The sequence below is a fragment of the Morchella importuna genome (assembly GCF_003444635.1).
Source record: "Morchella importuna strain M04M26 chromosome Unknown Morimp01GS039, whole genome shotgun sequence".
Taxonomy (NCBI): domain Eukaryota; kingdom Fungi; phylum Ascomycota; class Pezizomycetes; order Pezizales; family Morchellaceae; genus Morchella; species Morchella importuna.
Genome location: NW_025763436.1, coordinates 25,819 through 48,874, shown reverse-complemented (window position 1 = coordinate 48,874; position 23,056 = coordinate 25,819). Strand labels below are relative to the sequence as shown.

The following is a 23,056-nucleotide window of genomic DNA, read 5'->3' as shown; positions in this document are numbered from 1 at the left end:
ACAAACATCAAACATGTAGGTACATTGAATATAACAGAAACACAAACAACTGAAGGCCTACTAAGTACATGTATTCACATGCGTTTAGATTGAGATATATTTAGGTAAACCCATACTTCAATCTTGATACAAACAGCAGGACTAAAAAAAAGGTTCATGCTGAGTCACCAGGCCGCAGTAATTGGGGCTAACGCAACGTCACTACCCCAGCCACTGCCCCACTCCGCCGCCTTCCAGGGTCTCATTTGATTTCACTCTTCTTCCCTCTTCCACCGTCCTTCCCCCAGTCATGAAATAAACACCCGACATTGAGAATACCCTTCATAAAACTGAAACTTTACTCACAAATAAACAACCTACGATGGTGAAAGAAACAGAGTACTATGACACCCTTGAGGTGACGCCTACTGCCTCGGAACTGGAGATCAAGAAGGCGTACAGGAAACTTGCAATAAAACTACATCCTGACAAGAATCTTGACGACCCGACCGCGCCTGCTAAGTTTCAAGCTGTAAGGTTTCTTCCTATGTTGTGGAAGCGCTTTTTATACTCGTCTATCTTATTAGAGTGCTTGGGACTAACTCCGCAAAGATTAGCGAAGCGTATCAAGTACTTAGTAATGAAGAACTCAGAAAACAATACGACAAATACGGAAAGGAGAGAGCCGTTCCAGATAGTGGATTCGGTAAATGGCCTTTTGTCTGCATTTTCGAGACTCTGGAATCCGTTCATTGAGCGGTGTGTTTTACTAACACGAAGGTCGTTTACAGAGGATCCGTCGGAATTCTTCAGCATGATATTTGGTGGCGATGCATTTGAAGATTGGTTTGTTGCCCTTTCATACATAACCACGCGCGGCTTCACTGATCTTGACATGTGATAGGATCGGGGAACTCTCTTTAATGAAGGATCTTACTCGGACCATGGAGATAACCATGAAAGAGATGGAGGAGGAAGAAGCGGCAAGTGAAGAAGAAGCGAAAAATAAGGATTCTGAGATCAAATCAGGTTCTTCTTCCCCCGGAGTGTCTGGGGAGCACAAGCCTACAGAGCACAAACCCACAACTTCTGATGGGCTTCATGCACCTGTTCCTGTCACACCAGATGGAACTACTCCAACGCCACAGGCAGCGGCTGCTACTTCTAGTCCCGAGCTACCAATACCTACAAAGGCCAGCCCTACTGCTTCCAGATCCAGCACACCTCGTCCAAAAGGCGTTCCAACGAGGGCAATGCTCATGGACAAATCCGAAGAGGACCGGATGGCTGCTGAGGGCCTAACAGAGGAGGAGAAAGAGCTGAAGCGCAAGGACAGGAAGAAGGCTGGAATGACAAAGAAGCAGCGGGAAGCATTTGCCGCGCTCCAGGCGGAACAGAGAGAGACTAGGAATAAGAGGGTTGAGATGTTGACAAAAAAATTGATTGATCGAATTAGTGTTTGGACCGAGACCGATCAAGGCGAGGACACCACGCGCTCATTTAAAGAGAAGACGATATGTGAGGTTGAGAACCTCAAGATGGAGAGCTTTGGAATTGAGATCCTTCATGGTAGGTTACCGCGGCCAGGCTGATTCCTCGTAGGTGGGGGCTAACGGTGATCACTAGCTATTGGGCACACTTACATATCGAAGGGTGCATCTTTCATCAAGTCCCAAAAGTTCTTAGGAATTAGTGGATTCTTTAGTAGGTTAAAAGATAAGGGCAATATCGTTAAGGATACTTGGGGAACTATTTCCACCGCGATTGACGCCCAAATGACGATGGAGGAGATGGCAAAACTCGAAGAAAAGGGTGGCGACGACTGGACAGATGAGAAGAAAGCCGAATACGAACGGAAGGTTACGGGGAAAATCTTAGCTGCTGCGTGGAGAGGTAGCAAGTCTGAGATCCAGAGTGTTTTGAGGGATGTCTGCGACAGGGTTTTGAACGATAAGAACGTAAAGTTGGAGAAAAGAGTCGAGAGGGCGCATGCGCTAATTATGATTGGTACTATTTTCAAGGCCGTAAGCACCCCCTGATAACAGAACCCCTGTTTCCTGTTTTAGGTAGGCAAGTATTAATTTTACATAGGCCGAGCGTGATCCCGACGAAGAATTCCCCGAAGGGGTTTTCGAGCAACTTGTCGCTGATGCTGCAAAGAAAGAAAACGATAAGAAGGATAAGAAGGGCAAAGCAAAGGAGGCTGAAGCCAAAAAAAATGCTCCCACAAAAGGCAGCCCTAGTAAACCCAAGAATGCTTCATCCGAGGAAGCGTCCGAGGATGCCAACATGCCACAACGAACGTAATTCTAGGGGTGGGTGTGGGGAGAATAAATTGTAGACTTGTCGAGTTTGCTGATCGACTATGTTGCGGAGTGATCACCTCTCTGTATTTGTCAGGCCCGGATGTTAAAATTCGGTGATAGAGTATTGGGGTGTCTTTTTTGTAATTCGCCGCAGCGCCGGCCTCATTTTTCTACTTTCATCATCTCTTATCTTTTTATTCCATTGCTTTCTTCTTTCCACTACTTCACTGGGAGTTTTATAAACCGGAGGGACTCTTTTATTTTATTTTCTCCGAGTAGTCTCGAATATGCTTGCCTTGTGCTTCTATACCCTTCCCTTAGTTACTATATACAGTACCGTACTTACCTACTACCAGTAGCATAATAATTTTCACTGCTTTTATCTAGCGCCAAGACCTTGAACCTGAGTGCTTTAACTTTAAGTGGGTTGCGAGGTTAACTAACATGGGTGACCTTGACATGTGAGAATGCGTCACGGTGACCCATGAGGGTTAATCGTTTCACGACTAATCACTCGGGCTTGGTACCACCCATCGCAGGTCATCTCAGCAAAGTATTCCAACAGGTCTCAATTTTATTGCCCTTGTAATGATACACCTTATGTATATGTAGTTGGGTCAAAGAGCCATCATATTTCACGGTTATAGCGCCGAGGCCAATTTTTATCCCAAAACAGATATGTCTCGAAGTCCTAAAATTCTCCCTTCAAAAATTCCCTCACTCCCTTGAGACCAGCTTTCAGCACCTGCGTTCCACAGCAATATCCAATTCTAAAATATCCCACGAACTCTTCGCCATGCCCAAAGCACACCCCACCTGGCAGAAACATGATCCCCTTTCTCTCCAGTAGTTCTTCACAAAATCTCTTATCATCCACTATTTCCCCATCTTTGCTTTCAAACTTTACAAATGCTGTTGTCCCTGCGGTAGGCTTGATATACGAGGCGTTAAATTTCCCGTCACTAATCTCAGGCACCCGGGTGATGAAATCATCGAGAATCTTTAGGTTTGTATTGCACAATGCTACATTTCGTTCTAGGATCTTCGAGACGATATTAGGAGAGAGAGCGTATGTTGCCATTGTATCGTCAAGTTGCGATACGGAGATGGTATTATAGTCCCGTGCACTGGCGCAGGCGTCGATTACCCCGTGTTGGCGAGCGGCGACCCATCCCACACGTAGGCCTGCGAGCGAAAATGCTTTAGACATGGAGCCAGTTGCGATACCATGATCATAAATATCAATGATAGATGGCGGATGAGTTGAGGTGTCTAAAGAATGAAATAGAGGGCGATAGACTTCATCAGAAAGAATTGGGATATTGCCAGAGATTTTGGCGAGATTGACGATCTTATGGAGTGCTTCAGAAGGGAGAAAGTTCCCAATAGGGTTATTGGGGTTACTGGGGGTGTGATTGTATGAGTTAGTATCAACGTTTGTTTCGTGTAGTAAGGCGGGTAGTCAATCGTACTTGATAATGATCAATTTAGTTCCTCCGGTTCCATCCTCGTTTGCTGGCCTGATGAGCTTCTCCAATTCATCAAGATCGGCTGTAAATCCGTTTTCCTCCTTTAACTTCCAGAGCTCCACCTCTGCACCTAAAGACTCTGGCACGGCATAGAGCTGCTGGTAAGTCGGATACATGCAAATAACATGGTCACCAGGCCCTACGAGGGTATATAACAGCAGGAAATTGGCTGCGATAGCCCCAGGGGTGATCAGAACATTGTCAACTGGGAGCTTTCCCATAAGAGACGACGAAGAGTAGAGCTTTGTAACATTTTCACGAAACTCGGGGGAGCCGCGAATGTGCCCATATCCCAGCGTCCTTTTTAATAGTTTATTGAGGGATTCCTGAAACTTATCTTCGCCCGAATCCGACGATGACAATAAGGAAAGGTCTGTGAGAGAGATGGAATCGCAGCAGGTCTCGGCGATATTATAGGTTGCAACAGTTTCGTATCTGTCCATCCACTGTAGCGACACATATGAGTAGGTAGCTTCACTAACGGGTACAATGATTTAGAACTTACTTGTTCAACTGCAAAAGGCTCAATCTTCACCATCGTTATTATTATTTGCACGCTTCTCTTGATTTTTGCGGGAGTATTGGGGGGTGGAAGATACTACGGGAGTTTACAAGAAGCAGATACGATCTTATAAAGGATTCATCTTTACTCCCAAGTACTTGCCTCAAACCGTACGGATCGTGAGTCAAACGCCCGTATCGCAACTCGTTCTCAGTTTTAACACTGTTCGGGCTTTCCGGTCTACTAATCCTTGGTTGTGTTTCTAGAAGCCTCTCATGTTCTCTAAAATAGAGCCGGATGAAGAAGGTCCGCTGAGTGCATGCAATGAATGGGGCGATTTATGCACAACGAAGGTACTGCTTGCTATTTTACTTTGGGGACGTGGATTAATTATATCTGGACATAATCTAGGGGTCGTCGCTATCACGGCTGCACCTTCGCCTTGGGGTAACAGCGGGGTTAAAAAGCGGGGAACTCGCCGTACTTAAAACAAAAGTAGGAGGACTACATGGTGGCACAAAACGAGGTCCAACAATGATATAAATAAAATAAAAACCAGCGACCTTCACTGCTTTTTTCTCTTTTTCTCTTTTTCGGTTTTGCTTGATATAATCTCGTCCCTACCGAATATAAAACTGAAAGGCTCGTGCTGCAATAAACTGGTTTAACTCCTAGAGACAAAGGGACATGACAATCTCATTGACACGCTCCCTTAAAAACAGCATTTGGGAGTGTCAACAAGTATTGAATTTGGAGCTATAATGCAAAGACAAGGGATATTGATTATTCTTGAGGCCGGGTTGGGTCTTCATCGGCTGGAAATTAAGTATCGAGTTAGTATATAATTTTGATTTTGACTGCGAGTATTAAGGGTGTATTTACGCAATAGAATTCCCTGATCAATGACAGCTTTGGGATCCGGACGATGGGCAAGTTTTTCCTATAGTCGTGTCAGTAGAGAACGAATCAAGATATGCCTGAGCTCTTTGAGACGGGCCGGAATTCTACACGAGGGCATCCATTCCAAATCTAAATCATCCATATTTTGAGTACAAACCTTGAGATTGTCTTCCAACATGGACCGTTCCAATTCCTTCTGATGTGCCACTATACCTGGAGCGACAGCATTGGCATTGATGGGAAGAATATTGCCTAATTGATGATGAGTCAGTAAATGTTCGTTGGGTATGATACAAAGCTAGTACATACGCTGTACAAGATCCTCTTTCTCCGGTCTCTTCGCCAGATGTTTCTTTAAAGCATCCTTGGCCATAGCTGTTTCAAGGTCTGTTGATGGAGATAGATTAGTGAAGTTATTAAAACAAAAAAATTCAAGCTGTGGTCATTACCGTGCTGAACCTGTTGAATAGCAGGAGCTCCAGTATGCAAGATGTGGCGTTCCTTGAGCTCTTTCTCGTCTAGGCGAGCCTTGAGAGCTATTTGATGTTAGACCAGTTATCACCCCTGAAGATACAGTGCTTGCGTACCCTGCTCTAAGGAGTTCTTGCGCTCCTTGATAGGAGAAATGGGGGTGGTATCTGGGGAGTTGGGAGCTTCTTCGGACATAGCTATTGATGTTATGGGAATGAGATGGATTTGGGACTGAAGGTAGATGAAGGGCGATGAATGGGTATCTTACGGGTTATGAGTTGTTTGTTGATGCTGATTTGCAAGTCTCGTGGTTTTGCTGGGCCCCTCACTATTCACTCGTCACTCGCCCGTTTGCGGGGGGGGCGCTATGCATGATCTGGCCTGGCGCATCAAACTGCGTCACTCATTATGGCAATAGGGTTCAATTGCCTTGACGATCACTTCCTCTTCGGAAGAAGATTGGAAAGCCATAAAAATTTGATTCTGAGGCCTGCTCTCCAAAAACTACTCCATACAAAGATGCAATCGAACAAAGCACTGAACGTGAATCTAGGATAATCACGTGAGAGCACCTATCATCTCACCCCTGTCGTGTATTGTCGCGTAAACCCGTGGAAATCAACGGTCGATTGGCTCGGTCGCGTTTTACTCACGTCCTCTACCACCCTCGAAAGGCCACTGCCACACAAACAGAGAACTTCCAAACTACATTTGTAGAAATGTGGCTACTTGAATGTGAAGGTGATGTTCTCGCTGGTAAGAAACTATGGTTGAAGCCTGGCAAGAAGTATGTCCTAGGCAGAGTTCCGTCTGAAGAAGGTATGAGGTTTTGAGTGCCATAGTTAGAAGGGTGAGAGCATTAGTTGACTTCTACGGGACTAGTAAATCTGCCGATGCCCTCACAAAAATCAATATCCAGGATTCATTTGGTCATCGAGGTTGAAATGGTTTCAGAGGGTGATGGGGTAGCTTTTACAGCCACAACCTAACATGCCATACTTTACTAACTGAATGTTTGTTCCATTCAGCTGAAGTTACACCATCGACCAAATGTCCTCGTTCAAGACTGTGGTACAAGACATGGGACCAGACTCGATGGCGAAGAAATGAGGGATCAGACTAACTCATTAAGTGGGGACGAGCACTTTCTTCATCTTGGGAAATATGAACCAGGCTTTAGGTAGAATTCATCTTCCATACACTTAGAATCTAGCTGACGATCAACTTTAGGCTATTTTGGAAACCTGTTGTTATCTCCTTCTCCCTTTCAAGCAAAGAACGCAAAGATGTTAAGAAAGCAATGAGACCTTACCAAAAGAAGGTCGAAATTCTTGATATCAAAACAATCGGCGGATATGCTCCAGAAACTACACATGTCATTGCGACTAAACGTAACACCGCTGTGGGATTACAAGCGCTGATAAACGGAAAACGTATAGTCACGCCCGAGTACCTTGATGCTATCGTCGCAGCCAATACCCCGAGAGATGATGATGATCGCGTGAAAGAATCGCCCCTAGAGGTAGACTTTGAAGGGAATTGGCCAAACCCGGAGAGCTACCTTCCACCGCGCACTAACGAACCTAAAGACCGAGAGCCTTGGAGATATAGACCAGATAAGAAGCGGAACTCTCTGTTCGAAGGCTATACTTTTATAGTTTGTGAGAGGGCCCAGTATGAAAACTTTTTAGGTCCGATCACGGACGCACATGGAAAATTAGAGATGTTTGAGCTGGAACCGAAGAAGACAACAGCTGAAGAATTGGTACAGTTTGTGAGCAAACGAGAGAAGGGATCGCAAGTTGTCATGGTCAGATTTATCGGAAAGCAGGATCCGGAATGGGTAAATCAACTTTCTACAGAAGTACAAGAAATGTATGACTCCAATAATCCAGTATATACGATGATTTCAAGGCATTCTTGGAGACGAATTTATCTCCGATGAATTTCTTTGTGACTAATGTTGCTATAGGCTGGGGTTTCGTATGATAGAGCAGAACGAATTTTTGGATATTATCCTAATGTGTGATACGAGCCGTTTGAGGCTGCCTCTTCGAGAGCAACCTACAAATTTGTTGGCTAATCCCGGTCAGGGTCCGTCTCCCCTAGGAATTCGCCCCATCTACGGAAACATTAATATTCATAAGATTAGTAGACCTAACACTTTCGACTCGTATCTCCGATAATCCACCCTCTAAATCAGCTCTTGCGCCAATGGAATCGAATATGGAAATATCGGAGACTACTGCCCCCCAGATACCAATTCCACCAACCCAGGTTTCCGGACGTGGACGTGGACGCGGAAGAGTATGATCCCTACCAAACCCCTTCTCTTAGCACCAACTAACATGTAGAAATCTCTCAGGCTCGGACTCGTCAAACAACGCTTGACCCATTTGCAATCGATCCATCGGAATTCAAACCACCCCCAGCCCAAAGCCTATCAAGTACTACGAGTCAAAGGACGGAACTACAAGATTCTGGGGCTAGGGTGCCCTCACCTCCTACACGCGCGCAGGCTTCATTTCAGGTTAAAGAGACTGCTAGCCAGAGTTCAGCAAGGCAGACACGCCAGACACGTCAAAGACAGAGAGTTTCCGGTACACCTATAGAAGAAGATGATGAGCGAATGTCCGTATCGACTCCAGAATCGAGTACTAGATTACCTGCCCCCCCAAGCGTTGTCATTGTTAATCGAAAACGACCTGCTGTAATTGAGGATCCGGAATTTGATATAATGGACATGCTACCTGGGGCTAGAGAAGTAAAACGCCGGAAGATTGCAGAGGAAGAAGAGCGGATCCGAAGGGGGGAAACAACAATGGAAGAACCTCGTGAACCCATACCATCAACGGATGAACCAGTTGGAGTCGTCGAAACGCCGGAGCAAACACCCTTGAAAGGCAAAATTAAGAAAGCTCTAAGTGAGAAGGAGGATTCATATGTTGCAAGAGCTCGTGAAATCAAACAACAAGAAGAAGAGGAAGCTAGAAGAGCAAGGGAAGAGGAACTAGCTGCGATGGATGGTCTTGAGATTGAGAAGATGAGAAATTTAGCCATCGTAGAGGTTATGGAGATGAAGCCAAGGGCAGATAAACCGATCAGAGGCGTATATGGTGATGATGGCGATAGATGGGATGACAAGTGGAACGGGAGGAAAAACTTTAAGAAATTTAGAAGGCAAGGAAGGGGCGGAGGCATGAGGACTATGAGGGGCAGCGTAATGGTGAATTTGGTTGAGCACAAAGGGAGAGATTATGGGATTGGCGACGGTATGTTTTTTCCATACTGTTTTCTTTTCTTTCCCCCCCCCCTCTCTCTCTAGGACTTTGCTAAGAAGATATCTCAAGGCTACTGGGTTGATGATGAAAGTAATAAATCAACAAGAAAGACGGCTCGGAAAACGGCGCCAGTGCAGGTTAACGAAGACAGTGGAGATTCCGATAAGGATGATACTCAGCTTCAGCTTCGACCTGCACCCACTAACTCGGCGCGATCGACAAGACAGACACAAACGCAGGCACAAATCCAAACCTCAAGTCAAACAGTTTCTATAGCGGATTCGCCTTCCCGAGGAACAAAGAGAGGCGCATCTGCTGCCAATTTAGGTAGGATGGGTGTTGGAAAGAAACAGAAGACTATGTTTCTGAAGAACGAGAGCGAAAGCGAGGACGAGAGTGAGGACGAACTGAAATTCAGATTTAAAAAGAGATAACTCTCAGGGCTAGGTTTTTCCTAGTCGACTCTTTTTTAAAATAGAGGATTTAATACGTCACCACGACATATACACATGTAGATAATATGCCTGTGCTCAGATCTTATGATAGGAATTAGCGGAAAGTTCTGGTTCGACTAAATTGACCTAGATCCCCTCTTTACGCTTTCTGGCTCGTGAAAACGCTATTATCTACGTACAATCGACCAAGTTTACATAAATATTCTTTTATTGGAACTAACGAAAAGTATACTTTTCCATAGTTTCAAATTCTTTCCTTCCTGTCTAGATTTCACTGGATGAGATGAGGCCAAACCGCGGTATGATAGTTTGGAAGGGATGAGGCCTACCGATATCAAATACCGTATATGAGTCTAGTATAATTTAGCTTGTGGACATAAATGCCTAACGGAGCGGGATGCACTGACAATATCAACAATGTTCTTATTTCTCAAGATCTCTTGCCGCGCATAATCATGCAGCTCCGACCTTGTTACAGGGTCATTGACACCTTTTACTCCCATTTCACATAAGAAAAATGCGTTTTCTAGCTATAGTCTGGGAGATATCTCACGTTTTAATGCCCGCAGTATATCTCGCCATAAAGATAGTACTCGGGCTCGCTGGATAAACTACACAAATTCCGTTTGGTTTTCAGTAAGCTTAATATCATGAATTTAATGGTCGACGGACGTGTTTTAGACTCGGAACCCCGCTTCCAGCCACCATTGTGGGCAAGGAACTCTGGAAAACCCGTAACGTGGAGCGCATGAGGATTTTTTGTTCGGTTGTTGAGATGACGTCGGGAGGAGCCGCAGCTAGTTAAACCCTTGCTCTACGCACCCTAACAGAATGTCCTAGCTGCTTTTGAGTTGCAATTGGCCAAGTGCCCCAAGTGTGGGGATAAACAATAGATGAATACATGTACAACGGCGTGGTCTTCTATCAGACATATCAATCCTCCCGTTTTTATCTCAACAATTTCAGGACTTTGTAGCAGGTATGGAACTTTCTTGGCAAAGTCCCCTGCTAGGTTTTATCATAAGATATCACTGTCCTTGCTTGCAATAGAAAAAGTTGGGATGGAGCGCGCATCGAAACACCTGTCATTATGATGCGCCATAACATGAAGGCATCTAGTGTTGAATGACCTGATAAAAATATTCATTTCGGTATAGATTGCGCCCTATCCAACTACGGTTAAATAAACCTACTCTAGCCCGCTCAGAGAGTCGGTCCGTTCGGGAAGTCTCATATATGAGTGCACCTAGCTTCTACTCAAGAAATAAATATAGGAATGGCGCCAGGAGTGTGTATATACCCAATTTCCTCCGGAAAGAACCAAACCCGTTCACGAAGAATACAATACTGTGTATTTACAGCATGGAAACCTCGCTTAATTAGCCCCATCTCATATTCATGGTCTATTTGAACAGTCTGTGGTCAAACTGTAAGCGTTCGTTGCCACCGCCACTATCACTACAAGTATCACTATCACTATCACTACCATGAAATTCCAAAAGCTAGTTATTCTTAAGGTCTGATAGTAATACTAGCCGAGTTTATATGAATTTACCTGTTATAGAATTTCCCCTGCCAGGCAGGTCTTAATCCAGAAACAAACTGCAACAGCTAAGACATCATGGAACTTCGGGAATGGACTGATTTCCTCAGTGAGTCGGATCTAGAACAGACTTCAATGTCTGTTACAAATACAGCAAGTCTGTTGCATTACAAGACGAGACTCAGAAGCTATAACTCAAGATCCTATAATGTCTACGAGCTGGGGAAGCCCCTTTAAAGATAGGTGGGCGAAGGAGGGGACAGCAATAAATGTTGGTGATCTAGATGACTCCTGTATACGGATAATTATAAGCGTTGGTTGGTAGCAGTGGACAGAAAGGCCGTTGAGTGAAGTGTATGGTTGATATAGACGAGGAGGGATCGAGCGGTTTCTGAGATAAGGGTTATCTCCTGAAATAAAATGAAATATAGACTGTACGTTCATCATACTACCACATTTATAGGGGACTTTTCTTCGAAGCCTTAAGATATTCTAACGGTTATCCCAGTTATAACTCTATACCACACAGTATATGTCTTGAGTCGGGGCAGGTACAGAACTGTAACCCAGTCAGTGAAGATGATACATTTCCAGTCTGTTGGATGGTAGAAACTTACTAATAGAAATAGGTATTGTTTAGTAACGACGAAGAAGACTATAGTACTTACTACAAGTCATCTGATAAGGTCTAGTTTTTTGTACATGCAGTACTATCGAGGAAATGATGTGTGTATTCAGGGGATGTCGATCATCAAACAAGGCCCATGATCTCTGCGCTCTACAGAGAGAAAACAAGTGCTAGGGGCACATAATAATATGAGTTTTGTGCTAAACAAAATCCTTGAATGTAATGTGCTTAGAGGGCGGTCATGGCAGGAATAATATAAGCCATCATGAACTATCACTCGTTCGAATCGTCTCCATATATATATTTTTGCTTAGAGCACCGCCGTGTCATTTAAGCATCAAAAATAATATAAGGTGCAATTGTGTTATAAGAGTGATAGAGTCACTATGTTAGAGTGTTGGCGCTGTCAATTGCTGTTTCGCCTCGAAGACTCGGCTCTCCAAATTTGGGGCAGAATTTTATTACGCTAAGATCGTCAAGTTTCGCTACTCTACTCTAGAGGTGAGGAGAGGAAGGAAGGCGATTCTAGAGTTGATAGTCTAGTTATTGACTTGTGTGTAGTCATGATTTATTGGTAGAAACTATTGGTATCATGTGAACGGGGGCGGATCTCGTGATTAGTACCTCGTACATAGTTTAGTTCGTCTTACACCTGGAATGACTAGATCGCGTACATGTGCGTAGAGAATCGTTTTCTTATATTCAACCAAACGGCGCACGCAATTAAGACGCGAAAACAAACTAAGTACCTACAAATATACGCAAGCCCTGACATGATATAGTACTGAATGGGATATCCACCAAAGTAACAAATCTAAGGCTTGTAGTACAACTGATAAGATATTACGTATCAGATCATGGTATGCTTTTTTTTTTTAGAGGGGTGAGTGTGCTTCTCTGATCAGGTTGTTAATGAAACCGGCGTACACAACGTAACACAAATCTCACGCTAGACCTCCCTGTAAAACGGTCCATACCAACAGGCCGGATAACTCTCTCCGAAAAGAAAGAAACTCTAGAGTATGGAGGGTTATCCAGAGATGTAAGGATAATTACTGGGTGGTTATCTGACGGCGATTGACAATGGTGGTAATAGATCAGATGAGCAATATGTCGACGGCAATGATTCTCGAAGCAGATGCACCATTTTTGAGATACGACTCCTTAAAAAGGAATCTAAGAATTAACTAGTGCCATCCTTTAACAGTGTTGATGAGCACCTATTGATATAGATTACGAAGACCTTTGCACTCTGGTTGAAGCAGCAAGGCATACAAAGGCGTCTTTTTCCTTTTTCGCCGATCTTGACTTAAAAACCATACGTACACTAATACTAGGCATTACTATTGTGCGTAAAATATTGGCATTACCGTGACAGTTATACGGCACTTGGGTGGGTGTTCTCGGCGTGTATCTGCAAATAATGGGCTTGATTGCTGTTGATGAATACCGAGATTCCATGAGATCGACTCTGATAAAGAACATTCCAGAATATATATTATTCCGGACCCAAAATATCAAAGGAAGAATATGACGTTCCAAACTTTTGGTGAGTGCCTTGCCTAGTTTTGACGGTGGCACAAAGAAAGTACAAGATCGTTTGCGGTGGTACAAACAGGCATGTTGTTGGAGACCAGGCGTTGAGGTACAGATGAGATGAGATGGAAGGTAATACCGTCCTTGGACCGGATGAAAGCGAAGCCGTCTGCAAATGTCTCCAGACACAGTATTACTTTGATCCCCGCCAAGGCTGGCTTCATGATTCCTTGGCCAGTCCAGTACCAAAGGTAACGGCACAGTTATGCAAAATGTACTCCTAGGAACACTTGTAAAATGCCTTGATTTACATGGAACACTTGTAGACCGGAAAAAAGAGTATATGCTAGCTAATAGCATAGCGCCTTTACAGGAAATTCATTCAATAGTTTCCTCCATGAACTCTTCTCCCAACAAAGGCAGAATAGCTTTCCTCCATCAAGAGAATGATCAAGTCTTTGGCATGACTCAAATTCCAGTTAGGACCCTTCCCACAGCTGAACAGGCAGTCTTAAACCTAACCCTGACGTTGCTTGTGCTTAGGGTTTTTGTCGCAAATGATGTAGACTCTACCCTTTCGGCGAACAGACTGTAAGGCGTTTTGAAAGGCAGTCAGGCAAATGTTTACCTCACAACCCGGAGAGGGCGAATATTCAAAATCAAAAAGTAACGAAAGGAAAAACAGCAATGTAGGTACAAGATTATGGGGAGGATAGGGCGGGAGGTTATGGTACCTTACAGCCCTCACACAGCTTCTTGACCGATGACCGCACTTTCATCCCTCGCTTTTGCTGTTGCTGAACGACATTCCATGACACTCGTGAGCCCAGGAAGGGAAGAGTCAGAGAGGGAACCAGCGAAGTGGAAAAGAATTGTCTGTTGGAAGCGATCCGAGGCAAGGTAGCAATTGTAGTGGGGTTAGGCCGTGACAAGGACTTGGTGGTAGAGCGGATGAGAAGTGAGAGACGAGCAAGAGGCGCTCCGGAAGCGAATAACGACATGGTGGAATGATCAGTCTCCTAGTCGGTGTCGGAGGCGTTGAACAGTAGCTGTCGCTGACGGGATAATTCACTCAACACTGTTGAGTTGAGCTAAGTGAAAAAAATTAGAGGTCGCGATGGTAGGGCCTGGTCCAAAGTCACCGCCATAGCAACCAAGGTACACACTGACCATCACGTGAATCTAGTAACAACCCAACGTCAAGCTTTCTAGGTTTCAAAATGACAGTCATTAAGGTGTATCGTCATCCTCCTTATCGACTGTTCACAGAGAAAATATCAACGCAATGACTATCTAAACATCTATTATATTTTATACAGTATTTTTCTGACTCAAGCCCTTGCACGCGTTACTAACCCCATGTCATTTGTACAGTATCAGATAGACCTTTGCATGTATCTATTCCTGTTCAGGCCAATGGCCAAGGCGAACAATAATCCCAATGGGGGCTGAGTCTGTAGTATCAATATGGTGGCTGTCCACAAAAATCTTCTTCCTCTTGAAAACTATATGTATTCTCTTAGGACTATTCCGCTAATCTTTTGCAGACCTCGCTAACTTCCACCAATCTCCTTTGTGGATTGCTTGCATTGCCCTGACATCTTGTACTCGGAGTATACATGTACCCACCACTTCCATTCAGACATTCTACTTCCCCACCCATATAGTACTACTGCTGCATATGCAACGCCCGTTATTTACTCCCTATCCCTTCCCCCGGGTAGGTCCCAAGTTACTTGGCCGTTAATAAGAGCTCGGTAGATTTAAACTCAAGTTTGGTTTAGCCTAGTATAAGTTTGATCATTGAACGAGAGAATAAAACCATTTCTCTGTATCCGTGCTCAGCCGTGTACTATGCTCTAGTCCGCCTCGAATAGTACAGGGGACTTTACGCACCTCAATCCCATTATTGTCACAATTCCGCTTAGGCAGCACCAAGATCATTGGTCGATTTTTTCCATACCCGCACGTGCCTGCGTCAGTAATGGCATTCGCAAGGCACAAACACTTCATGGCTTGCTCGCTTGAATAGTGTTTGAACACCATATGCAGCTCCATATGATCTTTAGCGTGGTATGAAGCCCAAGACAGAATAGATGCACACAAATAGATGTCTATTAAGTGGTACCAAGTATCTGTGGATACCAGCAAAGAGCCCTAGACCCCCGGTAGCTGTATGTGCAATGGACTGCAGCCGTTTTTTCTTCACCCTCTTCCCCTACCAAGACATCATCTGGTCTCACGCTACTCAACTTTACTGCTTCAGATTAGGCTCAACCTGGGATGGTCCAGTCATCCACGACGAGTCAACGTTGATTCCCAAATCTGGCCCCAGTTATTGATTGTGTTACACTATTTGCATCATTGTAGGCTTGGTTTAGGGCTCGAGGTGGTTTGTTTGCTCGACATCGGACGAGCCGGCGGAGCATTGTACTTCGGGATTAATATATGGCAACTCTTAATCGATAGACTTGAATCTATCCATTATCCTTTAGACATAAATACCTGCTTGTATTTCCTCATTTTCGATCGATATCACATTACAATCCTACAACATCGAACAGAAATCTAAAGGAGCTCGAAATATCATTCTACAAGCCATATTCATTTCAATTCACTTTACCTCAATTCATTTCATCTCAGTTCATCTAATCTCATTTTATCTTATTCTATCAATCAACCTACATTGAAAATATCATCATGCTTCACGACATGCCCGCAGAGCTTCTCCTCAATATCCTGTCTTACCTAGACAATTTAGACCCTGTTTCTCATGCTAGCCACACTCTTTCTTTGTCTACTCGAGATTTCAAGACTCGAACTTTACGCACTCGTTTAGCAAATATTAAACACATTGAGCTTTTGATGGAGATATGGACACCGCCATCGTTCTTCAAACCGCGAGGAGGAAGCCCCGCTTATTCCAAAGAAAGCTATATCACTCGACCACAGGACCGGCTCTACGATATGCTTTGTGATCCACATATGGTTGTGAAGGTTGAGGAGTATTTAGACAATCTCGAAAAGAAGGCTCGAGCGGCACAAAAGATAGCTAGTCATCTTTTGACTATGATGTCTTTCGACACAGATGAAGAGCAGCATTCATATGCTACAATGATTGTCATAGAGTTATGGTCAGCTCAATCACGCTATGGACATGACGTTGATGGACGTTGGTCAAATATTAATGATGAGTGCGGATTGCAAGAAGTGCATGTTCGAGACAATTATGTTACGAGTTTACCTTCTGAAATACAAGAGGCGATGATTACAGCATATAATGCGTTGGCACAACGTCTCCAGCCTCCATTCTACTCTAGTAGTCGAAGAGGCCATGGAGGGAGAATTATAGAGGGAGAGGGGATGTGGCTGTATAGGTTGATTGTTAAGGTAAGTCCCTTTGAACCTCAAACTAGATAGACCGGTTTTATAAGACATAAATTTACTTACGTCTTTTTTGTGGTTTTAGGAGGGAATGGAAACAATTCTTACACTGCTTGAGCAAAGAGGTTAATTTCTTATACACATTCACAAGGGCCTCGGTTTTGCTCCAGCATGGAAAGAATGCCAACAAGAGCCTATGGTAAAGGTTTAGATGTATGGAGTCTATATTTCTTTTCCTATTTTCAGAACGTTCACAAGATTTTAGATTTCTTTAATTATTTCATGACGGTCGTAGTTGTTATCTGCTGCTTCCCCTTCCACGATTTCTGAATCCTTAGCCTTATGTATCGTCAGTCCTTTTTTACGTGTATTGACTTTGTTTCTTTTTCCCGATGATTTGTCTTAGATGTCACCGCTCTCTAGTTAGCCTTTAGTTCTTAGACCAATAGAGTAACAATGCACCCAATGCAGATCTATAGTGAAAAAACTAATTACGTCAATAAAGCAAATTTGTTCTTTTAATTTCACTGTACTACAGATCATCAAGAGGAAAACATATTTAGAGCCAGTCTTTTTTTACGGGGGTGTCGAGTCGGGGACAGGGTTGCGTGCGCCACACAGCCTCACTCGACTAAGGTATGTACATACAATGCAAATGCAGCGTGTTATCTTTATACATATCAGATATGATGTCGGTGATTGAGTACCGATTTCCCTATCGTTTACTTGACGAAGTGAAGCGGATAGCACTACATGTATGTACATGTACATGTATGCATGTGGTGCCCACGCATTATTCATGTAGGATCCATCATCATGTATTATCACTCGGCCCGTGCTAGCCGCTGGCCAGGCGTTCTCCCCAGCAAGCAACGCTAGCAAAAGAGCAGGCATGTGGGCTGCAGCCGAGTTTTTGTTTCCTCGATTCGATAGACAAGGCTCCCCAATACTTACATGTATGTACCTGCATGTATGTAGGCATCGAGAAGCAAAAATGTGCACCATAACTATCGGAGAAGGCACACAAGTGCAGTTCTTTGCCTCTTCTCTGTGGTATGTTTCCGCTACACAAAACCAGGAAAAAGCGTGAGTGAGGCACGATACTATTACCGATATGTTCACGCAAGTAATCAAACATCTGAGGTGAATGCCCATGAAGGCCTCATAAAAATCCTTTGATCCTGTTGTACTTCCCGAAAAATTTATCTGACCCCTCTTACTGTGCAGGCTATGCCCAATGTCATTGAAGAAATGTAAGTAACGGTATGACAATGGACTTATGTATTAGTGCCGTGGTATTTCTACAAATGAGATGGTGGCTTGCATAGGTGTAAAATGATATTGGGCGAAATATATGGGTTAGCTGTAGAAAGAAAAGAAAAGAAGCACATTGTTCAGCTCACGATACAAATCCCAAAAAACAAAGAAGGACAAAGAACAAATAAAAAAATCTCTATATATAAACGCAAGGAAATTTCCAACGCTAGGTAACCATACTGATCTGTCTATTGAAATCTGGGTAGGGTTTGAAAAAAAGAAAACAGGATGGTTAAAAAAAGTAAAACGTAACAGGGCGCGGAAACCTGGTTAGGCAACAGCAGCAGCTCGTTCGCTCCGAACGGGGTGAAGGCATGTACAGGCCTCTGTGCCACCTCACTATTGTGCAATGGTGACACAAAGCGACACACGCTGGATGTAACACATGCCAAGCCACACTCCCAGGTGATACTCAGTACCCACTATTCGATCCTCTTTTTCCCCTCTTCCAAGTGAATAAGTCTGATGTTCCCCCCGCTAATACTAGAGCCCCGTTCACGGCCACCACCGGCTCCACTACTGAAGCTACCCCTCTCTACCCACTTTCCCACGATCTTGTCTTTCTTGGCCTTACCCAGCGCCTCGTTGTATCCATCCGCTGCAAATCCCGGTACGTTCAACTTGGGCCAGTTGACATAAAGCATGCCGTGATTCCAAATGAAGCTGGCGGCCCACAATCCTACAGCAAGCCAGAAAAGCGCAAAGATTCTGATACTGATCAGACCGCTTCCGGTTGGACGGGGCAACACAAAGGCTGCAAATACAAGAAACATTGCAGCGTATAGAATATATGGTATACTTTGAATCAGAATCGGACGTCGATCGACAAAAAGGAGAGAGGAAGAGATGTTGCTGCTTGTCGACGGCAGATACACTCCCAAGAAAAGATCATAGGCATCCTGTCTGGGCCCGTCGGCAAAGTTATTACGGATGTATCGAGTTATCGAATTTGATAAATCTGCGAGTGCCCCGGCTTTTGTTCGCACCCCCGTTCTGGTAAAATCCGTCTTGAGCGCTCCAGTTCCGGAGTAGGCTCGGCTCACAACATCGGCGTTGTCAGCCCACGCTAGAATCAAATGTCAACCATAATCCAGCTAGCCACCAGATACCAGCCGTCATAATCATACGACAAAATCACAAAGTCGACGTCAAGAAAATCGGGCCTTACCATTTCTAAACATCACTTCAAAATTTTCAAAGCCGGCAGTGTTTTCCCCTTTCTGAAGCACTCCTAAATCGATCATCTGACGATTTAACGTCCACCTGGCCAATACGCTTTGCACGACGTTTGTCCTGTCCAAGCAATCCATGCAGTTCGTCCTTACAACGCTCTTTTGGCGGTTTCGCACAGTATTTGTTACACCGCCCTCGACGGAGTGGAAATAATGCTGTTCGTGCAATCCGTCACCCAACTTGTCGATCAATAACTGGACCCTATGCCATTTCATTCCTCCACATTCATGGTGGAAATCGAAATAGATATAATGCAAGCGGTCGACTAGCTTTGAATCTCCCATGGGCTCAATCTCCCGGAACCTTTCTGACGTTTTCGAGGAGCCCTCTCTACTCTCTGTAGGTGAGGTAACAAGCATTTTGACCATGTTCTCATAGCCCGCCTTGACTCTTTCCTCGCGTCCTTTCTGGTTGACTAGATTGACCATATAATTGTCGCCGTATAGCCGGATCTGCTCATCAAAATGTTTCCTCGCAGAGTTTTTGGCCAATTCCAAGCTCTTGAGATGAATTTTAGGGGTATACTTTATGTTATTCACCTCCGCCCAATAAACTGGGACACTTCCCCTTGTTTGAACATAACTGAGAACCTGGACACTCTGAGAACCTTGTTTGCTAGCCATAGAGCTCTGGTCGTAACCCCCAAGCCCACCCGAAGTGTCGCCCAGAATTACAATTTGTTCCGTTTCATTGTAATTTGCTACATTTCCAGCTTCATCAACTCCACGAGTGAAGTATCGTGTACCAGCACGATGACGAGACTTTCGTGTGATGAGAACAAAGGTTAAGCTGGTTGACTTAATCGTGACCGTGCTAACGTTAAGATAACCGAAAAACACCGGAAGAATGTAAGGGTCCACCTAGTCAAGTTAGCATGGTTAAGCCCAGGATTCCAAGTTTGGTTTAGTCTTGCATTGTCCAATCGAATGTCTGGGAACGATGCTCGTGGAATATGCAGAGTTTATGTGGGGTAAATATAAATAAAATGTGTTGTCTTACGGCAGGATTGGAACTTCTCATGTCAATGAGGTCCGATTGGACATGTCTGTTCCAGAAAAAACGTTCATCCGCCTAGCCAAAAAATAAAAAAAATTAGCGTTCAATCCTCAGCTCTGTGGAGGTACCTATGACAAAGGCTTTCAATCATACCCTTTGCCAAAGTGGTAGCGAGGTGTTTGCCGTAGACTGGCGCTGAAAAGAGTTCGTGAGGTCAAACGAATATGATAGATACATCGGCCCGGTACGCAAGTGCGTGCGTAAAAGCGAAAGGTAGGTGTCCTCATCAGGATCCTATGAGAATGAGGATTGACATTAACACAACTGTTCTGCTATAAGGGTTTGTTCTGGCCCCTAGTACTCAAGAAAAACCTAAACCATGACATACGTGTAAATGCCTATCTTGCAATGGTAAAAACTCGACAGCTTGAACTTTGTACACAGAATGACCGCGGATGCGTCCGACAAGTAAGGCTTTTGTAATAATGATTATATATTTATCTAGTAAAAGAGTCAGCTCGAGTGAAACCCTCAAGCAAACATTCTCTAATTACTGAAGCTCAAGCACCCAACCCGAGGTGCTAACTGCTGCAGAGAACTACCCACCAAGACGTAAACGGATCATGCCCATAATTCCTGCAATGCTTGTTACCCGCTTTCCTTCAGCTTTCGGCGACTCGACCAACCGCATGTCCCCAGAGGGACGGTCTATGACCAGAGCGGGGGCATTGGGAGACGATGGGGACCGAAAAGTGTATTGCGAGGCTGAGGCGGTGACATTGATGTCTCTAAAGGGATTAACGGAGGCCATCGAGGCTGCGCTGTATTGTTGAAGAAAAGAGGTTTGTAAAGGCTTTGGAAGAGTTTTGAATTCGCTGGTTTATCAAACTTGCAATGAGAACAGAAGGGAAAGGTTGTGATTTTTCGGTTGAAGAAAAATGTTGCTATTCTCCGGTGAACATCTGGCTTTACCTCCTGTTGTTTTGGGACGGGAGGGAGGCTGAATCAGGGTCCGGCTTAGTCAGTAATCTTAGCGTCTTTAGTTTCCGCTGGAGCGCTGCTCTTAGAAATACGCTAGTAGCAGGTACATAAGTTAGGATTTACTTATCCATGTGATGAAAGTACTGTATCACTGGTGATGGTCACGGAGCGACTTGCTACAGGTTAAAGTTTTAAGCTTTAGTGAACAAGCTCTTAATATTGTAACAAAAGAACGAAATAGATGATACTTGGCGCTAAGGTAGCATGTTGCAATTGGCTAGACTCTTCGACTCTCCACCAATCGGCATCCGCAAACCTCTACCTCAGCTTTAGCATAGGTAATTTTTTTGACTGGAGTTTAGTTCAACACACGACTATTTGCTGCCTATAGCTAGAATTCAGTTAAGGATTCTTAGCTGCTAGACCTTATTCCTTTACACAACTATCGATACAATTGGAACGATACATATACTGAGCAGCAACAGAAACCTCAGAATTCGAGTTTTAGGCCTCAACTAGCTCAAGCACCTTAATAGTGATCGGTCTATCATCGGACTAGGACGGTATCCTCACTGCCTTATCCATAGGCACTTAAACCGAATCAAACTCTCTATGTGTTTTCTCTCCGACCAGCTGTCGAATCCACTGTTGCCGCGTGCTAGAAATTTATCTTTAGAACGCCTTGGGTGTCGTCCAGCAATCAGTTCAGCCATTGCTGCATTTTCAGCGCGGGTCACGTCTGGCCTGGTCACAGATGTCTCTCGGATTGATTTATGTATGTATCCTTTTCGCGGCTCTTTGAGGACTAGAGTATGAGGAGTACCTATGAGGTTATGCGAGAGATCGATAGGCAGCCTATGGTAAGATTGTCGGAGAAGCGGTTGGAATTAGAAGCTATTTATCTCTTGCACTCGGATACAATCTATATTCAGTAGAATTGATCCAACTAAAAGGCTTTACTTACCCTAGTATTGGAACATGAGGGGTAACTTCGACTGGTGCGGGACAGGCAGGGATATAGATTGGCGTGGAGAGAATTCCAGGTTCATGTCTCTCGCTCCCGCAGCCGCCCCCATCATTGTACCAGCATGTCTACACTTCTGGGAATTATCATATGTGCCAAGACATTACAGCCACAACGTCCTACTTAACAAGATTGAAAACTACAGATCAACATTAACCTATTGATAATTCATTTACGATCAACATAAGTGGATAGAAAAACTTCATCGGGATGAAAGTTGTGCTATGAAATAACAGTAGGGGAAAAAGGGTAATTTAAAATTCGTCACTATAAAAATCCTATGAGTATGCGTGCAGGTATGTATGTATATCCTGTAGTGCTTGTACTTAATTTCGTAAACTATAGCAAGTGTTGAGAATTCAGACCGTCATTCATGACAACCCGATGTTACTTTGGAATTACTCATCTTGACAAAGAAATACCAAATACACCTCACTTCTTTGAAATTGTCACAACTCTGTCACAGTTTATGACTCACATGAGTCTGACCTCTGCGTGGAGATCGATATGAAACATAAATGTGAGTAGCCTCGTATATTTGTTCTGCAAGGCTTGCTATAAGGCTGAAAAAAATACTGGGGACTTGATTACAGAATACAGAAGTCCCGTGATCTGTGCTGCCCTATGCATAAAACATCACTCGATGGTACCTGAAACGATTAGCCCGGTGAATCCCCGGTGAACAACACGCTAGGACACTAGAATGGGATTACAGTACCACAAAATACCATGTACCTGATACTACATGTATGACTAATTCTCAACCGTATCATCATTCTAAGCTGGACGGTATGCCATCAAATAGGGTACTAAGTTATACACCAGTTTTAGATCTAGATACCATCGGTGAAGTGTTCTGTTAGAAGGTCGATTGTTTAACATTTGCCCACTTAATTTCCCGAAAAACCGCAAGGATCTTTTTTAAGACCTGGAACTAAATATACTCTCTAAGGATATCTGGGAACCAGATCATTAAAGAGATTTGAGTCAC

General features: G+C 44.1%; 8 protein-coding genes across 8 annotated transcripts; 3 read left to right on the top strand and 5 right to left on the bottom strand.

Moving 5' to 3' along the window:
- Positions 1 to 361: 361 nt before the first annotated feature.
- LAJ45_09783 (uncharacterized protein) lies at positions 362 to 2,286 on the top strand (the record flags this gene model as incomplete). Its single annotated transcript, XM_046119322.1, has 6 exons — positions 362 to 511; positions 592 to 685; positions 771 to 825; positions 884 to 1,548; positions 1,606 to 2,003; positions 2,071 to 2,286. 6 exons carry the CDS (start codon positions 362 to 364, stop codon positions 2,284 to 2,286), a joined length of 1,578 nt encoding a protein of 525 aa, XP_045967397.1.
- Positions 2,287 to 2,976: 690 nt separating this feature from the next.
- On the bottom strand, positions 2,977 to 4,352 carry LAJ45_09782 (uncharacterized protein; the record flags this gene model as incomplete). Its single annotated transcript, XM_046119321.1, has 3 exons — positions 2,977 to 3,688; positions 3,758 to 4,260; positions 4,320 to 4,352. The coding sequence occupies 3 exons, from the start codon at positions 4,350 to 4,352 to the stop codon at positions 2,977 to 2,979; spliced, it is 1,248 nt and encodes a 415-aa protein (XP_045967396.1).
- A 747-nt stretch (positions 4,353 to 5,099) lies between these two features.
- LAJ45_09781 (uncharacterized protein) lies at positions 5,100 to 6,094 on the bottom strand (the record flags this gene model as incomplete). The annotated part of the gene is made up of 8 exons (XM_046119320.1): positions 5,100 to 5,131; positions 5,199 to 5,256; positions 5,374 to 5,468; positions 5,526 to 5,603; positions 5,666 to 5,752; positions 5,804 to 5,884; positions 5,956 to 6,015; positions 6,091 to 6,094. 8 exons carry the CDS (start codon positions 6,092 to 6,094, stop codon positions 5,100 to 5,102), a joined length of 495 nt encoding a protein of 164 aa, XP_045967395.1.
- Positions 6,095 to 6,406: 312 nt separating this feature from the next.
- Positions 6,407 to 9,402, top strand: LAJ45_09780 (uncharacterized protein; the record flags this gene model as incomplete). Its single annotated transcript, XM_046119319.1, has 8 exons — positions 6,407 to 6,506; positions 6,570 to 6,652; positions 6,716 to 6,867; positions 6,918 to 7,562; positions 7,660 to 7,781; positions 7,843 to 7,994; positions 8,053 to 8,959; positions 9,038 to 9,402. 8 exons carry the CDS (start codon positions 6,407 to 6,409, stop codon positions 9,400 to 9,402), a joined length of 2,526 nt encoding a protein of 841 aa, XP_045967394.1.
- A 212-nt stretch (positions 9,403 to 9,614) lies between these two features.
- Positions 9,615 to 10,131, bottom strand: LAJ45_09779 (uncharacterized protein; the record flags this gene model as incomplete). Its single annotated transcript, XM_046119318.1, has 5 exons — positions 9,640 to 9,687; positions 9,753 to 9,776; positions 9,831 to 9,913; positions 9,977 to 10,034; positions 10,096 to 10,131. The coding sequence occupies 5 exons, from the start codon at positions 10,129 to 10,131 to the stop codon at positions 9,640 to 9,642; spliced, it is 249 nt and encodes an 82-aa protein (XP_045967393.1).
- Positions 10,132 to 13,512: 3,381 nt separating this feature from the next.
- LAJ45_09778 (uncharacterized protein) lies at positions 13,513 to 14,131 on the bottom strand (the record flags this gene model as incomplete). The annotated part of the gene is made up of 3 exons (XM_046119317.1): positions 13,513 to 13,586; positions 13,653 to 13,719; positions 13,865 to 14,131. 3 exons carry the CDS (start codon positions 14,129 to 14,131, stop codon positions 13,513 to 13,515), a joined length of 408 nt encoding a protein of 135 aa, XP_045967392.1.
- A 1,699-nt stretch (positions 14,132 to 15,830) lies between these two features.
- On the top strand, positions 15,831 to 16,550 carry LAJ45_09777 (uncharacterized protein; the record flags this gene model as incomplete). The annotated part of the gene is made up of 1 exon (XM_046119316.1): positions 15,831 to 16,550. One exon carries the CDS (start codon positions 15,831 to 15,833, stop codon positions 16,548 to 16,550), a length of 720 nt encoding a protein of 239 aa, XP_045967391.1.
- Positions 16,551 to 18,253: 1,703 nt separating this feature from the next.
- On the bottom strand, positions 18,254 to 20,871 carry LAJ45_09776 (uncharacterized protein; the record flags this gene model as incomplete). Its single annotated transcript, XM_046119315.1, has 6 exons — positions 18,254 to 18,897; positions 19,000 to 19,924; positions 20,064 to 20,135; positions 20,214 to 20,354; positions 20,449 to 20,561; positions 20,667 to 20,871. 6 exons carry the CDS (start codon positions 20,869 to 20,871, stop codon positions 18,254 to 18,256), a joined length of 2,100 nt encoding a protein of 699 aa, XP_045967390.1.
- Between the last annotated feature and the right edge of the window lie 2,185 nt (positions 20,872 to 23,056).